Source organism: Lathyrus oleraceus, chromosome 7 (genome assembly GCF_024323335.1).
Source record: "Lathyrus oleraceus cultivar Zhongwan6 chromosome 7, CAAS_Psat_ZW6_1.0, whole genome shotgun sequence".
Lineage (NCBI taxonomy): Eukaryota > Viridiplantae > Streptophyta > Magnoliopsida > Fabales > Fabaceae > Lathyrus > Lathyrus oleraceus.
This window is the reverse complement of record NC_066585.1, coordinates 533,782,455-533,800,851: the sequence shown is the minus strand read 5'-3', so window position 1 is coordinate 533,800,851 and position 18,397 is coordinate 533,782,455. Positions and strand designations below refer to the sequence as shown.

Sequence of the window (18,397 nt, the reverse complement as noted above, 5' to 3'; positions counted from 1 at the left end):
TTCACCGACAAGATACCATTGCTTGTGTACTTCTAGACTAAGAGATCACAAAGATTATTGCATGTAGGTATATAAATCTGAGTCATACCGAGAGCAATATTTTAATAAGCATTTGATATATAATTAGGTATGATAACCATTTAACATCATTAACTAGGTCATTAGCTCTAGTACACAACCTAGTTCGCGTATGTAACATGTTGTCATTCCAAAAGTTTATCTTGTCCTCTTGCTTATAACCTATCTAATGCCTTTCAACATTGTATCATAATGTTGGTTAATACGTATCCAAATGGAATAATTGATATGATATTTCTTTGGGGGATTATTAGTAAAAAAATCTAGCTTTACAAACCTTAGCTCATTCCTCATTGGACGAAATAAACCTCTAGGCAAGGCTCATATTCAGTGTGTCATTCATCTACTTAGCCGATCTAATACTCAATCCACTCTGCTCCACAGGTTTGTAAAACATCTTTCTAAACAATCGTACAAATTTTTCGAATAAGGATATCACCATTCCCAATAAAGTTGCAAAACCAATTATCTAAGTAGGACAACACCTTGGCCAGCCATCGATAAATATAAATGAATATACCAACATGCTTTGTACTATCGACTTTGTAAATTGAACTCTTCCCACAATAAACAACAATGACCCCTTCCAAGAGGCAAGTTTAGTTCTAATTTTGTAAAATATTCTTTGGAAGTGAATGAGTCTTGGTTTCCCTTTGAAAATCGGGAACCCCAAGTAAGAAAGCAAGATTTGCCTCGTTGAAAGTTCAATCAGATATCACTTACATAAAATTTATTCTTCTCTCTGTTAATGACCTGCTCAGATACTGCACAATAATCATTGATTTTTTTCAAAATGCAATTGATATTTATCTTATTTATCTAACAGATCAACATGGTATCATCAACATTATATTATCAATGTACAACTCATGCAGAGAGAGAGAGAGAGAACCATCATCTATCTACTTCATTTCATTACATAATAATATTGAAGTTTAAAAAAAAGTATTTAAACCTTATTTTTAACAAATTCAAAAAATCAATTTTATCATTTTTAAATAAAAATTTCAATTGAAATCAAAGTAAACAATTTGAATTTAATTCAAAATATTAATTTTTGTTCGGAACTAAAATTCAAACTTCAATTTCTTTTATGTCATAAGTATAGTTTTCTTTCTATCCAACTTTGTTAGTAATTTAAAATTTAATTATGAGCCAATGAAATGAAAGGTGTGATGATAGTTACGGTAACTTAACACTGATGATGGATGACGCGTGTGAGAAGAAAGAAACAGAACAAGTACGAAAGATTGAAAACCACACATGGAAAGTACGAAAGATTGAAAACCACACATGCTAAGCGAGCGCTCTACCATCTGAGCTACATCCCCATGATGTTTGTTTTTCTTAATTATTTTATTTAACTTATTAAAACCTTAATTATCTGTAATTAATGGATAAGTTATAAATACGTTATTAATTTGATAATCACAACTCAATTAGCTGGTAAAGTTGTACTAATACATAAAACTTATAATTGTAACCTTGAACAATAATGCATAATTTTTATTGATTTAATGTTTCTGTGTTATTGTATGTTAAATTCATAAATGTTGATAACTTAAGGCGATTAACTTATGATTTTGCAAAATTTATGGAGACAAAATGTCTTTAACTAATGAAGGACTAAAACTTTAATAAGAATGATAGCCTTTTTTACAAAAATAAATACTAGTATTAATTTCAAGAAAATACTGGAATAAAATTTAAAATTCTTGGTTATTTATTTCAAAAAGATCCGGAGGAGCTAAGGTTATCATGGATTTTTAATTTAGAAAACCACCTTCAAATTTCATTAATTTCAATGACAAATTTGCATAGTCCAGATTTCAAAAACTAAAGTCTTGTTCACACTATATTTTTGCTGCTTGTAATCACTCTTCATTTTACACCTTCAAATTTCATTAGTTTTTTCATGTTTGTCAATGAAGTAATAATCAATAATGCCATATACCATCACTCTATGATAACTAGTTATCGTTAGAAAGAAAGAGAGGCTTCAAAACACAGAAGTGGGAACTTAAAATAAGGACTTGGTAAAATCAATGCTTGATGGGTATTCAATTTCTTAACTAACAGTTTACATAACAAATTGCACAAACTAAATAAAAATTTGATTTTTGTATGGTCCATTTCCTCTGCTTCAAAAGATGTGTGTATTACCGATTCTTTTACCAATAAGTTCCTTCAACTCAAACTCGCCGGGGAACCTATTCTCCTTCAACTTGGAGAAAACCTGAGGTCCAAATCAACAAGACGATTATGAAGTCATTAAAAGTATTCAAATATTTTTAAGATAAACACATCAGGAGAAAACTTCCTAACATGTGACTGTAAACACCATCATCAAAAGAGGACACTAAATCCATTGCCACCATTAATAAGGGACTTACCAATTCGCCATTGAAATATACTTCGAAAGCACCAGAACTCTGTAAGAAGGATTGAACGAAATTTGCAAGAAGCCAAGTGCTGGCAATACTTCTAAACTTATTGGCACGCAAGGAATAGTACAATTGTGGTGGTGTCACCCCCAATCTCGGGAATATTTGGTCACCTGCAGTTATAGCTATAATAATTCCAGTTTGTAATACTGGAATTACTTTGCTAATAACACGCTTTGGAAGTGGAGGTGGATAGTTAGCCAAAACAACATTAATCCCAGGAAATAAAGATTCCAGCATGTTTTTTACTGTTACTGCAGTTCCCCTGCAGAAAATTTCATGAAAATTAAACAAAATATACTAAAGTATGCTCTACTTGCAAGCTTTTATCATATTGCAATAGCAAATCGCTCGTAAGTATTGTTAGCATTCCTCTTACAAATATATGGATTCAACAAACGAAACAAGCTAAGGAAGAATGCAGCTAGAAAGAACTAAGTCTAGTCCAAAATTTGAAAAATTACTTATGCTATGGAAAGATTATTATTACCACCAATACACACAGCTTAGGACCAAAAATCAAAATTTCTAAATAGGACAGATGGATGAGAGCACAGTTTTGTAAAAGATACAACGTTTTTGAAACGGGAGGATCTATATGCTACAACAATATTAGAAAGAAAAACAAAAACATACTTCACACCTATCAGTATAAATATCCAGTGACTAACGAAACCCAACTCAGAGAAAGACGGGCTAATAGAATGCCAATATATGTTGAGACTCATTGAGTGTGATTGGATAAACAACTTAATTAAAAGCTAATATATAAAATTAAGAGCTAATATATAAGTTTATGCTACATTTGAGTTTAAACTCTATATAAGTTGTTTATATTAACTATCATGATGAGTTTAGGATAGTAACATTAAAGAAGTCTGTGGAAAAATCACAACTTAGTTTTATAAGTTCTTCCAAATACTCACATAATCACTTATGACATGAGATAAGTACAAATAAACTCTTTCAAATGCATCTTTAACAAATAACTAATACAAGATATACCATATAGATACACACATGACTGTTTGTTTTAATGTAGCATCCACACAATTAGTCATATTTTTAATTATCTGGTTTTGACTTTTGCTTTTATTTAAATTCCTTTCTCTATCAGTTTCTTTACAACACCAAAATCATAATAATAATATTGCATAATATTTTTCCAACAGGCTCTAAATGTCCAAGGTAGACTAGTAATTAAAAACCACTAAAAAAAACTCAAACATAATTGACAACTCCTCTTGGAAGTAGAAGCTCACAGTTCTCCTTGTCTTTAAGATTGAGACAACAACATAATTAACTATGTAGCACAACACCTCTGAAAAAAGACACATTTAAATTATTCATTTTTTCAAATTGTTAAGAAATGTGGTTGGATCTAACTCAACTCTACAAACCGGCTTGTAGGGTGAGGATTGCCGCCACTTATAAAGACATGTTCATACCATATATTATCCGATATGGAACTCTTAACATAGAGACTCTTGATACCATGTTAAAAAAATGAGGTTGAACCTAACTCAACCCTACAAAACCGATTGGTAGACTGAGGACTGCCCCCACTTATAAACACATGTTCAAACCATATATTATCCGATGTGAGACTCTTAACACAGATTATTATCGGTGTTGCCGTGTCAATGTCGGGGTCATATTTGAGGTGTTTGTGCTTCATAGCAAATTAGTGTTAGTTTGATTCATGTAGTGTGAACTAAAAATCTCACATTGAATAGAAAAGTAGATGTTGAGCAAGTGAAAAGACTCATAACCTAGTGCCTTAAAGTTCTATATAAAAATGTGATTTCCAAACTCCAAACTCCCTTGTGTGTGGTTACTCTTAGTCCAATATAATGATTCATACTAATGTTTTAGGCTCTGGAGTCCCAACAAATTCGACAAAAACAAGAAAAATCGAATGAATTAAATTTTGAGAAACACTGGTTTCCAATTACTTTTGTCAAACCAGCAATCAAGTCATTGTCTCAGCCGTGAAGACGAGCAAGACTACGAGTTTCTACTTCTGCAAGACGATGTCTGTCATTATAAATTTTTTGAATAATTTTCAATACCAGTCCATAATGTACCATAGAGTTTTCCTATTTTTCCAATTAGACCCACATTGTTACATATAGAAAATAACTCTTCAGCTTAAGTAAGCAAAGAAAATCAAAATTGCAAGAAAGAACAAGAGATTAAGGAACAAACTTGTAAGAGCAGGAAGTGCAGAAATCAATGCTAACAGTATTACCAACACCAATTGGGCCGGCACCAATTGGACCAGTTTCACTCGGTTTCTGCATTAACACAAACACCTCATCAGCATGAAAAAGAAAAACATAAAAAAATAACATAAAATCCAGATAAATAAGGAAATTTAGGTATATGACAAGAACAAATTAAAAGTGGGAAATGGATGGAGAATGTGAAAAACCTGTGAGGGAAAATCAAGTGGTTGTTGAAATTGCGGTTGTTGAGGTTGAGGAAGATTGTGATGAGATGATTTGGGAGGCGGTGAAGGAGAGAAAAGGTTGATAATGTCAGTGAAGAAAAGGAAGATTGGTAAACCAACAAGAAGAATTTGCGTGCGATCCATTGCTACAACAATTTGCAGAAAGAGAGAGTTTTTGCTCAAGAATCTGATGAGCGAGTTTTTCAGAATTTGAAGCTCAGCAGAGCGAATATTAATGTATTTCAGAATTTAATAATTTAGTTTTGTTTTTACTATTTATCTAACTATTTCATGTTTTTACTATTTGTCACATTTATTTCCTTTCCAAGATATGTGAATAATTTCAACATTCTAATTTAACTCCAATAATTTATTTGTTCTTCTTTACACTAATCCGTCCTTTAACATTATCAATATGGTTAGAAATCACACTTCCGACAACCACCATCAATTTTTAAATCAATTACATCAAATATTTTAATTAAATATATATTTTTATAAGGACCTCGTAATTCTATCATATATGCAAAGAATGTTGCAATTAACTTGTAACACACATCAATGTTAGTAACACCAAAACATACAACTTATCTATCAATCTTAGTAACACCATCACTGTTCATATGTGTTTAGCCATGCATGAAGAAACCAACTTACATTAATTATTTGTGTAGTAGTATTCGGATCAATTACTTAAATGTTTTTTGAATGATGATATCATTTAATTTGATCGAGGATAAAATAATAAGGTTTCCACATACTTGTATAATTGTCATCATGAACTAGTTTTTGTTTCGATACTGCCAAATCCAATAAGTAGTATCTCACACATCTCTCCATTTATTAGCACCATTTTGATTGATTTTTTGGGCTAAATTATACCCAATCGATTATTGCATTGTTTCAATGAATAACCTTCCACAATTATCAATATCCACCAACTTAGTCCAAATCTTTATAGCTAGCGAGCAATCTTTGAGGTCATGCATTGTTGTTTTCTTAATTGGTCATAATGAGTACAATAGTGTTCTTTCAAATGTCACCTAGCCACATATTATCTGTAAGAATCATATCATGTGAAATTTACCATATAAAACTCTCACTCGCTCCATAGCATCCAACTTCCAAATTTTCTTCCAATTTAAAATATTTTCATTTAAGTGATGTTTTTGCTAATAAATTATATTTTTCGACAATAGTAAATCTCCTCGATCCATCTCCCGACCAAAGGAACCATCACTACCATCTTCGTACTAGGAGAAAGTATAGAGTAATGTGATGAACAACATTATTCAGAAGCACATTATGAATCACATCTAAATTTTATTGATTTAGTGACTTCAATCAGAAGAGAAATGTTAAATTATGTTAAATGATTTTTAATTTTTTTTTACACAAATGACTGATTTTACTTGGTCAATTTTAGTAAGAGAGTTTAATAATAAATTTAAGCATGGAAGATAAATGACAATAAAGTAAAAGGAAAGAGATACAAATTTGCACACAAAAATTTGTATTGGTTCATCCTTAGATCATGCAGTCTACAATTACAACACAATATGATTCGAACATGTTAGGTCAAATAGTATATTCATTCAAGTCTCATATCGGCTAGTATGAAGAGAATATAATTTGAGTATTAATATAAATAAAGATAATTAGTTTTACTTTTCTACACAATAACAAAATGTAGTATTTTGGGTGTATTGTAGATTTGAGTGTATATAAGGGTTTTTATATCGGTTTAAAAATAGTTTGTTGAAATGATTTTCTATTTTTTTTTGTTCAAAAATAGTTTGTTGAGAGAGTTTGTAATTTTTTCGTCCAAAAATTGTAGTTGAGAGAGAGTTTGTAATTTTTTCGTCCAAAAATTGTAATTGAGAGATGATTTACAATTTTTCTGTTCAAAAATTGTAATTAAGAGAGATTATAATTTTTCCATTCAAAAGTTGCAGTTTAGAAAGTTTGTAATTTTTCCGTTCAAAAATTGCAGTTTGGAGAGTTTGCAATTTTCTCCTTAAAAATTGCAATTGTATGAGAGAGTTTATAATTTTGAATTATGATTTAATGAGTTTTTTGTTTGAATTTTTTTGCTCTTTATCTTTTGGTGGGTATGCTTCTGCGTGCATAAAAATTTATTTATTTTATTATTTTCCCAACAATCGGTATCATAGCTAATATTTCGATAAATGGAGGAAGGAAGAGTAACAATTATTCTGATCAAGGGAAAAAGAAGACAAAAAGATTGAAAGAGTAATAATTTTACAAATGTGGCAAATCATTATGATTATAATGATCGCTTTGAATATGAAGTTGAAGATAAAATGAACATATGCGAGACCTTGGATGAAAAGAGAATTTGTTGGGTCAAATAGTATATTCATGTCTCACGTGTGGTAGTATGAAAAGAATATAATTTGAGTATTAATATAAATAGAGATACTTAGTTTAACTTTTTTACACTATAACAAAATATACTCTTTTGGATGCATTATGGATTTGGATAGTTGTGTGTTTAGAGAGAGTTTTCTATTTTTCAGTTTAAAAATAGTTCGTTGGGATGATTTTCTATTTTTCCGTTCAAAAATAGTTTGTTGAGAGGATTCGCAATTTTTCCGTCTAAAAATTGTAGTTGAGAAATGGTTTGCAATTTTTCCATCCAAAAATTATAATTGAGAAAGGATTTACAATTTTTCGTTCAAAAAAAGTTTGTAATTTTGAATTATGAGTTTATGAGCTTTTTTGCTTTTTATCTTTTGGTGGGTATGCTTCCGCGTGCGTAAAAAATTATTTATTTTTGTTATTTTTCCAACAAAACAGAAGTTATATCGCCGTTACTTAAGTATTTTTCTCTCTTAACAAATGAATATGTATAATATGATTTTAATTTTAACCTTTGGTATCCAAATCCTTTTGTGTCCTTTTATGTTAGTGGAACTTAAATAATTCATGACTTTTGGATAATTCAGAAGAAGCATTTGAATCTCATTTCAAGTCACGAATTTTCTTAAAGTAATAATAAGGAATATAATCATTCATACCATCCTAATTACATTTAAATCTGTTATGTTATGGTTAAAAATTCTTATAGCATGGCAAAATTTATTAAAAGATTTGGCATTATTCTCAAGTTAATAACTTATACCAATTTTACTATAAATTCCTCTTTGATTAGATAAAATAATATCTATATTATCTTTACTAGGGTTTTATGCAAGTCTTCTATTTCAATCTCAAAATTCTCACAACTTTTAAATTTGGTATTCGTGTTATCAATTGAAGTAGATGTAGAATTAACATTTAAGACACTATTTTTAAGTTTATGAATTTCTTCATTTTCATTTTCCGAAAAAGTAATATGATTTTTAGAAGCAATAATGATGTGTTTTTTAGTCTATCAGATTCTTTGTTAAGACAATCACCTCAAATTTAAAATGTTGTTAATTTCTCCACGAGCAACTCTAAATTTATAATTTTTATAATTTAAATTTTCTAATCACTACAAACTTGTAATATTGTGTTTATAATAAATAAATAGGATTAGTCTCAAAGGTGAAAACAATGGATAACATCATAATAGTATGACAATCAACTATAGCAATAAATCGCAAGTTCTAAAAAATAAAAAGATGCATGAATACACTCCAATATAAGGAAAAAAGTAAAAAAAAAAAGAAGATATATTAAATTTGAATTTCAACTTAGATATTTGGAAGTTGAGAAAATCTTTAGCTAGAAGTCATTTTTTGTTCTTATCCTTCAATCATTCTTGTTGAATTTATCTATACCGTTGAATTGTCATATGTGTGTATTTTATATCTTTCATCGATAGACTTTTGATTATCATAAAAAAAAAGGAAGTGTTATGCAGCATAAAAAACTCATAAATCTAACAATTTCATTAAGAAAAATATACGATACAAAGAAGTAACATTCAACCAACTACCAATTAGAAACAAAATTAAATAGATACCTTAAATTAATCAAAACATAATAAAAAGTACATATGAGATAAAACTATAGAAAATGAAAGAAATATGATAAATCTAGTGTGAGACACCGAAATCACATTTGGTATAAGTGTGGTGGTTGTGCTGAGGAGTCGCGAGGGACTGATACAACTTGACACTACCTTATTGACCTTAAAAGAAATATCTCTTTCTTGATTCTCTTTCTCTACACCAAAGGCCCTATTCCTCTAAACACGTGTCTTTACTCATACTCTATTCTTTTTGGTTTCTTGTTTTTAGGGAACTTTTTATTATTTATTATTCATTAACTAAAAAATTAAAATTTGATGGATTGTCTCTCATACAACGTTTGTTTAACTCAACTTGATGCCTCATCACCCACGTCCGGATGAATATTTTATCTTCTAAAAAACAATGATTTTCTTCTTTGAGAGAATGATGTTATTATTCTCAAAGAAGGGAATCACTTTTTATACCATGATTTTAAACCTTTCTAAAATATTCCTTTATTTGCATTTTTTATTTTTTCAAGTGTATTGTTAGGGCTTTTGCTTGAACTTGTTTTATTGGGGGAGTTGGTGATTCTTGTTGTTGATGAACTGACATATACTTAAACATCATTAAGGGTTCTCTTTCTATATGTTATCCACTTCTTTTGATAGTTTTTGATGGCATGCTAAGGATTATTTTAAGGGAAAATTGTTGAATGTGAATTTTAAATCCATAAAAATATAATTGATCATGTTGACTCGATGGAATTATGGTTTCTCAACTTTATGCTTCATATTCTTAGGAAAATTTAGTTTGAATACCTCATTGTACACTTTAATAGTTAGTTTACCTCATGCCAAAACCCTTATTGGACTTTCCAAATGGATTATTGTTTCTATTTAAGGAGGCGTCCTTCTTTGCGAAGACTCAGACCTTGCATTACAAAACTTAATGTGTTTAATTGTTATTGGGTTTGTGTTTTGCTTTGTAATACTATATGTCTGGGTCATATTTCTAAGTTTGGAGAATAGAGTATTTAAGTTGTATTATTGATTCATAAATTATATACTTTTGTAATTGTACAAATACTTTGGAGTTTGAGTGAAAATGAGTGGGGTCTCATATTTCGAGGGAGCCTGAATCGAAGTTTACAGGTATTAGGACAAAAAGTATTTAAGTGGAAAAGTTCAGATAAGACCAATTTTCACTTTTGACTATTAAGAGTGAATTTTATTTTATTAGTTTAATACCCCCAGACGTAGGTGACTTTGCATCAAATTAGATTAACAATTCTTGTGTTATTTATTTTATGCATTTATCCTTTTTGTTAGGCATCTTTATTGTTATACACATTGTTCCAACATTGTGTATAACATTTTGTTGTATGTAGAACACAATTTCAGCATGGAAACTCAAAGGGCCGCATCACTTCTTTTAGGCCTTAAGGGGGAACCATCATATCTTCTAGGCACTCTTATCAAGGGTCGAGATCTAAGAATTTCAAAATATTGGAGATTGGACCTTGATGGTAGACCGATGGTCATTTCTACCCTTTTTTACTTTGGGGCTATCTTCGTAACATTTCATGACTACTTACCGGTTCCCTTTTACCATGCCTACACACCCTTTATCTAAAGGATACTTCATTGTCACCTAATGTATAGATAATGCTGCCTCTAGAATGTTGAAAGTGGGGCAACCTATGATTATGTTGTACAATGAAGGCACATTTAGGATGAGGTATTTAACTTTTACGAATTTGGTATTATCGTCCAATCTGAAAATGGTTATAATGGGGGATATAACCCCAGACTTGTAGCTGTTCTCTCGAGAAATATGTATGGGAGCCTTTAAACAATTATATTTGCTCCAAATCCAATTGCAAGCTTTTGAATGCGTCCAAGTAGAGGATATTAGCTAAATTTCTGTTATCTTTTAGCACTCACTTGATATTCTAGTTGAACATATCCACAATGATGATTATGAGATCACCTTTATGGGTTAGGATTCCAACAACGTATTAGTGTGAAAAGGCGACTTTCAGTGATGAAGTGGAGTGAGGTTTCATGTGAAGGTTTATGACATGTGTAAATTAGCAGGATTAGCTCTTGATATATGAGTTTGATTCTCATGCATTGGTGTCTAGTGCACAATGAGTTAGTAGTCCGAGTCTAAGATCTTTATCTAGTCGTTGATGGAGGTATCAAGCTCATACGGACTTGTAATTCCTTTAAAACCTACCAACTAGGATGGCTTAAAGTTTTATGGTAGTGATATGTCCCAAATCTCGGCGGAGAGCGACTAATGGCTTAGGGTCTATATACCTCCTTGTTTACTAACATCCATTTGTTGTTGTTCTCGAAGGTTCGATAGGATATTATGTGGGGTTCCTTCCTGATGATGTAATTTCTCCATAAAGACTCACATATCTGCTATGGTGTTTTGATCTAAATTAGTTAAGGCAACTATTACCATTGTTGAACATTCATGTCACTACCGATTTTTTTTTTAAACTTAAAAAAGTGTAGCTCGAGTTAGTTTTACCTGGACCCAAGTGGATGCAAAATGTACTTGCAATAAGTACAGTAGAAGAGATAGTGCCTACGATATGCTAAGGCAAAAGTCTATTTCGGGTCTGTGATCTATGAATAAACGACGATCCTTTATGATTCTTTCTACGATGCATTAATATATCTTGACTTTAAATTGACATTTATCCCTCTAAGTGTTACGTTATTTATTGTCATTATTCCATTACTACTTCTCGATCTAAGATTCAGATGTGTACTTTTATCCAAATCCTCTAAATGACTCGAGTCGAGTTAGCTTTCTGACATAAAGTCGAGTCGACCTCGTGCTCACGCATGACCATCACATACTAGTTATGTTAGATGTTTCCCTCCACCCTCGTGCCTCATACATGGTTATTTATCATGTGAATTAGATTTCTTATATGCAATATGGATGCATGACATCATGGTTTTAACGATACAATATCAAAACAACCATTTATTAAGTTATGTCAGTTCATGTTTATATCTAGTACAAGAGAATCATAAGCATAATAAGATAAGTATTGCAGGGGAGATTTGAATGGTTTATATCAAGTTAGACAAATCCTAAATACTTGTTAAGAAGAGCATATAGGGTATGTGGGGGTAAATTGAGTAATTTCTAACAAGTGTAGGAGAATTCCAAGACATGGATACTGTAGAGCAACATTAAATGACTCTTTTACATTTAGTTAAGTAAAGTATAAAGTATAATCCATTATTATGAGGTTTACACTAGAGGATTTAATTCCATCGGATGAGTTTTACATCAAATTAGAGGTTTGATTCCTCTCCATGAATGGTGACTTTTATAGATTCTCACACTCAAGAGAATCTGGTTACATCTAAGGGTTTGATTTGATATGATGGATTATACATTAGATTAAGGGTTTAATTCCTCTCGATGGACCTTAATTTTAAAAGATAATGACACTTAGGAGAATCCAAAATAAATTTAATAATATTTATATTAATATATATTACGTATTTATATGAATTATTGTATCAATTATTATATGATTATGAAGAATATTACGTATTTATATAAATTATTATATCAATTATTATATGATTATGAAGAATATTTAGATTACAATAAGAATATGAGGTGACGTGTTTTGGGAACTTACACCAATGAAATTGATATTTAGGTAATTTGTAATCTTAGTTATTGAATTTAGTGAAATTAATATCTTACTTCATATTATTTATACTTTTTAAATATATAACATGTATTTAAGATAAAGTATAGTAGAAGATACAACACTAAAACTCAATTGAGCTTTCTTTAAATTGAAAATTTGTAGATGAGATTTATGTACCATTAAGATTTTGTGTATGTGAAATCATATACTTTTCTTACAATTCAAATTTAAAATTTCTATCATATTTAATATAAAAAATAAATTGTAATTGTTAGTCTAGATATATTAATTCTGATGTTACATTTTTCTCTCTATATATCTATCTATCTTTATATATAAAGCCAATTTTTAATTATTTTGTGAGATTTATAAAATAAAATAATTATTGTAAAATATTTAAGTTAATTTTGTGAAATTTATAAATTACGTAAATCATTTTTTATTGTTTTCTTATAAAATTAACTCGATATGTTTAAAATATATAATAAAAGTAATCCATTGGAAGATTGAATCCTTCGTACGTATATAAATGAATTGATTGAATCTAATTAATTAATTAATTAATTTTTCATGTACTTGGTGTAATTTTAATGAATGTAGGATGAATGTTTGCTTAATGGACTCGATTGGCAATCTTAATTCCAATCCATACTTAATTTTATGTGTATCCTTGTGATAAAATTATATATAATTTTAAAAATACTTTATTAATATATATGAATTTAATTAATATTTATTATTATATAAAAAAACATTTTAACTTTAACTTTAAATTTAAATTTAATAATGGATAGATAGTATCATACTATTTTCCCCACACACAACAACACAACTTGGCCCAATTGCTCTGACACCTCCAACCCACACCCTACACCCCTCTGTATATATATAGGTAAGATTCTCTCTTCAATTCAATCTCTTATTTACCTTAACCCTAATATTAAAGTTTAGGTTTTTTCCCCCAAATTTCATAAACAAGTTGAGATTAGGAACAAGTACGCTTCACAACACAAACCTAGGAGTGGCTCTCATTCAAACACACATATCCTTACCTAGTTCTCTGTCTCCTACAAATTTTGCATCTTTCAATTTTGGTTCACACATTTCCAATTTCCCCCTTTTCAGTTTACCATTCTACCCTCTCAAACCACTAGCATATCAAGAAATTAGAATCTATCATATCCTAATTCACCCCTTCAAAATCAAAAGCTTCTTCCTTTAGGTCACAATTTCATCAATGGCAACGTTGTTTCTATCAGAATGTGGGTTAAGGCCACTTCCTGTATTGCACGCTCAACCAAGAACAAGTGCAATTTCATCTCATAAGCCTCCAAAGTTTGGATTTTTAAACAAAACAAACAAAAGGGTATCTTTAGATCTTAGGTTGAAGGCAAGAAAGTGGGAGTTGAAAGTGAGTGCTCCTTCGAGAGTTAGTACGGATGAGGAAGGAGCAGAGGGTACTGTGAAGGAGTTAGCACAATTTGACCCTGGTGCACCACCTCCTTTTACATTAGCTGATATAAGAGCAGCTATACCTAAACATTGTTGGGTTAAGGATCCTTGGAAGTCTATGAGTTATGTTGTGAGAGATGTTGTTGTGGTTTTGGGTTTGGCTGTTGTTGCTGCTTATGCTAATAGTTTGATTGTTTGGCCTCTTTATTGGGCTGCTCAAGGAACAATGTTTTGGGCTCTCTTTGTTCTTGGTCATGATTGGTACGATTTCATCCCTTTTTATTAGGGTTTTTAATATTTAATGTTGATTTTGGTTCAATTACTTTTGGTTGATTTTAATCTTTAATGTTTTTAAAAACTGTCTCTTCTGATACTTATCAATCACCATTTTTATGATATAAAAGTAATTGTGGATAATTCACACTGCGACAACCTTAATCAGGATCACAATACCGTAATCGTGACCACAACATGACTGTTATTTAAAACCTTATGTTTGGAATCACAACATGATTAATAACTGTGGTTGATGTTTTGGATATTTTAGTGGTCATGGAAGCTTTTCAAACAACCCCAAGCTGAATAGTGTTGCAGGGCATTTGCTGCATTCTTCAATCCTAGTACCATATCATGGATGGTATGTTTATGCAGGAATAATTGATTTTTCAATCCTCTTTTTGTATTGTGCTTGTATTTAATTGTTTTGTCTAACCTCTGAAACTGATTTATTTTTTGTTGTGAATTATGCAGGAGAATTAGTCATAGAACACACCATCAAAATCACGGTCATGTTGAGAATGACGAATCTTGGCACCCGGTAAGTTTAAAATCAAGTTTTTGTCCATTATTTATATGAAAAACTCTATCATTCAATACAATTTTTAGCTGCTACAATTGTGCTATAGCGATCTAGTGTAGAAGAGTTTGAATCAATCGCCGTGATGAAGTAGCGAGTATAGCACTGGTGTGTTATGGAATTTAAACAAAACACTAGTTTCTTTTGAACAAAACACTAGTTTCTGCTATATGAGATTGACAACACTGTCTTTCGAAATTCCGAGTTTCCAATCCATGACATTTATTTCTAAATCTTGCAGTTGCCAGAGAAAATCTTCAAGAGCTTGGATAATGCAACAAAAATTTTAAGATTTACGATACCTTTTCCAATGCTTGCATATCCTTTCTACCTTGTAAGTTTTAAAGCTTTATTATTTTTCTAGAATTTGAACATGTTTTGCTATTAGTTATGGTGTATGAATTGACCTATGAACCGCATAGACACCTGACACGACACTGATTATAATATTTGAAAATACAAGTAATTATTTAGACACTTGAAAACGCATTCAATATGAAGTATCAGGGCTACATATGTTTTGACATTTGTTGTTAATGTTGTATGATGATGGTCTTTTGAATTCAGTGGAGCAGAAGTCCGGGGAAGAGTGGTTCTCACTTCGATCCAAACAGTGACTTGTTTGTCGCAAATGAAAGAAAAGATGTTATTACTTCAACAGTTTGTTGGACAGCTATGGCTGCGTTGCTTGTAGGATTAGGATTCGTTATGGGTCCAATTCAATTACTCAAGCTTTATGGCATTCCTTATATGGTAAATTCCATTCCATCACTTTTTTCTAACCATGAATTAGACACTACTTTTCTCCTTTTGAATCATAATGAATCCTAATTTGCTACCACTTCTTGACATTGAAGCTTTTTGTCATGTGGTTGGATTTGGTGACTTATTTGCATCACCATGGTCATGAAGACAAATTACCATGGTATCGTGGACAGGTATTGTTCTCCTTTCTTTCCCCGTCAAACTCTCTATATACTTTTGTTATTCTCCTTTGCAAGTTTCTTTCTTGTTTACATAAAATTGAAAGTTTTCAGAACCAAGAATCGTTTCGTAGCTTTATCCTTCATTCTGTGTGGACAGGAATGGAGCTACCTTAGAGGCGGACTTACAACTCTTGATCGTGATTATGGATTGATAAATAACATCCATCATGACATTGGAACTCATGTCATTCATCACTTATTTCCTCAAATCCCACACTACCACCTAATAGAAGCTGTGAGTATCTCTTTACACGAAATTCTTTCGGTCTTGATAATAAGCAAACGTAACTAACTTTAATTTATTAGAAAATTTAGTTAAGTGATGTTTATTAGCAAAAAAAAAAAAACGCTTTCATGCAATCGTTGTTAAGATTAGACGGCCCATATTCCTACTTTGTACTTTGTTTGAACTTGATATATTAAAATTAGAACGTGAACCGTCTGATCTTAATCCAACAGTCCAAATTGCGTGAATGCGCCAAATGCATGTCTGACTGCTGAGAATCCAAATACCTCTTACACTATTCTTGATGAATGAATGAGTGAATGATTGACTTTTTGAATCGAACGAATTTAAATTTGAATGTGTTTCCTCCTATTGTAGACCGAGGCAGCGAAGCCAGTTCTTGGAAGATACTACCGGGAGCCGAAGAAATCAAAACCTTTACCATTTCACCTAATTGGAGAGTTAATAAAAAGCATGAAGAAAGACCATTTTGTGAGTGACACTGGTGATATTGTTTACTACCAAACAGACCCTAACCTTAGTGGCTCTTCTACATCAAAATAAACCTTTGATGTTCATTTTTTCCTCTAAAAAACCAGTAGAGGCCACATAGACTTAGAAAATTATGTGAGCACTCCAATTCAGTCCTATAATGACCTATACATAGTAAGAGTGAAATTCCTCATAAGTAAAGAGAGAGTGCTTGACAAATGATTGTAACTTGGTGCTATGGCATTGATTGAAGCTTGTTGAGCAAGTTATATATGTATTGTGTTCTTCATTGAATATCAACATGTGTGTAAATTTTTTATTCTTGATGAAGTGATGATGTATTCATTGGATTAGTAATAATGTAATTTTTCTTAGCCTCAAAAAATTGAGTGATTATTATTGAATGAAATTGATCACTTGCTTGTGTTTATTATCTCTTGATTGGTTCATTGTGACCTCAATTGGTGCTTTTAGATTTTTGAAGATGTGATGTGACACATTAGGCTAGTATGTGTTGCACATGATTTTCAGGGTTGTAAAGTTATGTGCTTTTCAAGAGTGGACCAAATTAAGCCTGTTTTTCTTGAATACTAAAATTTCTCAATAATTTTCACATGTTATCTTTGTTTTCATCATTATGATGGAGATAATGATTTTATTGGAGTCAATTTAATCAAAAAATGTGGAGTTAAATGAGTATAATGACAAGACCTAGCTTAATAGAAAAATCAAGATATTGTTCCAAGTGTTAAAAACAATAACACTAGTAGAGTTTCTGTCGGTAGACTCAAGTCAACATGCAAATGTTAATGTATTTGAGCAAATATTTTTATTAATGACTAATATAGTTAATAGAGTAGTTAAATAAAATAAAATTTAAAAATATAAATATAATAGTGAATAAGTAATAATAAATATTATATTGGTATAATAAAAGGACAATAATTTTGAGACATGAAAAAATATGAATAAAATACAGAGTAATTAATATTATCCTAATTAAAATAAATAAATATGACTAGACTAATATTACTCCTATGTTGGATCATTAAGGATCATTAAGGTGAAAGTCTTTCAAAATTATAAGAATATCCTTCGAATTTTAAAATAGAAAATAAATAAAAAAATCAACTTAAATAATTATATCAAAGTCAACAACTATGTAGATAATCATATTAAAATATTATTTTATATTTAAAATGTAATTAATTTTTTAATTATATATATTCTAACTAATTTTTGATCAAGTTTACCTATTTTATTGAGCACTCAAGAATGTCATTTTCACTTTCTTTAAGGTCTTCAACATTATTAAGTTTTTCAACTTTGTTATCATTGCAACATTTCACATTATGTCTATTATCATAACTATAAATACAATTAAATTTATTATATCTAATCATTCTAAAAACTCTATTATCATAAATATAAATACAATTAAATTTATTATATCTAATCATTCTAAAAAAAAAATCCAAACTTTTAATTTGATACTTGCAGATGACTCATTAGATTCCCAACGGTCGTTCTTCAAATATAATTATAATAAAGGTTATGAGGATTACACAGAATCAATTTTAACTACCAAAATTCGCTCACATTCTTGAAATTGTTTTTAGAATAGCAAATTGACAAAACAAATCCTTCCTATGTACCTTTATACTATAGTCAATAATATTATATTAAATAGAGATTGTAGTTCATAAATATGTGTTAGAATCATTGAATAAACCAACAGAATTGCTCTACCAT

The 18,397-nt window shown here is 30.4% G+C and overlaps 2 protein-coding genes across 2 annotated transcripts; one reads left to right on the top strand and one right to left on the bottom strand.

The window, feature by feature from the left end:
* Positions 1-2,091: 2,091 nt before the first annotated feature.
* LOC127107473 (selT-like protein) lies at positions 2,092-5,234 on the bottom strand. Its single transcript, XM_051044758.1, has 4 exons — positions 4,957-5,234; positions 4,731-4,819; positions 2,472-2,787; positions 2,092-2,314 (listed from the first exon to the last, which is right to left on the bottom strand). Exons 1-4 carry the CDS (start codon positions 5,116-5,118, stop codon positions 2,222-2,224), a joined length of 660 nt encoding a protein of 219 aa, XP_050900715.1. The 5' UTR covers positions 5,119-5,234; the 3' UTR covers positions 2,092-2,221.
* Positions 5,235-13,561: 8,327 nt separating this feature from the next.
* Positions 13,562-17,073, top strand: LOC127107471 (omega-3 fatty acid desaturase, chloroplastic). Its single transcript, XM_051044755.1, has 8 exons — positions 13,562-14,346; positions 14,633-14,722; positions 14,836-14,902; positions 15,183-15,275; positions 15,509-15,694; positions 15,799-15,879; positions 16,025-16,162; positions 16,532-17,073. Exons 1-8 carry the CDS (start codon positions 13,871-13,873, stop codon positions 16,715-16,717), a joined length of 1,317 nt encoding a protein of 438 aa, XP_050900712.1. The 5' UTR covers positions 13,562-13,870; the 3' UTR covers positions 16,718-17,073.
* The last annotated feature ends 1,324 nt before the right edge of the window (positions 17,074-18,397 follow it).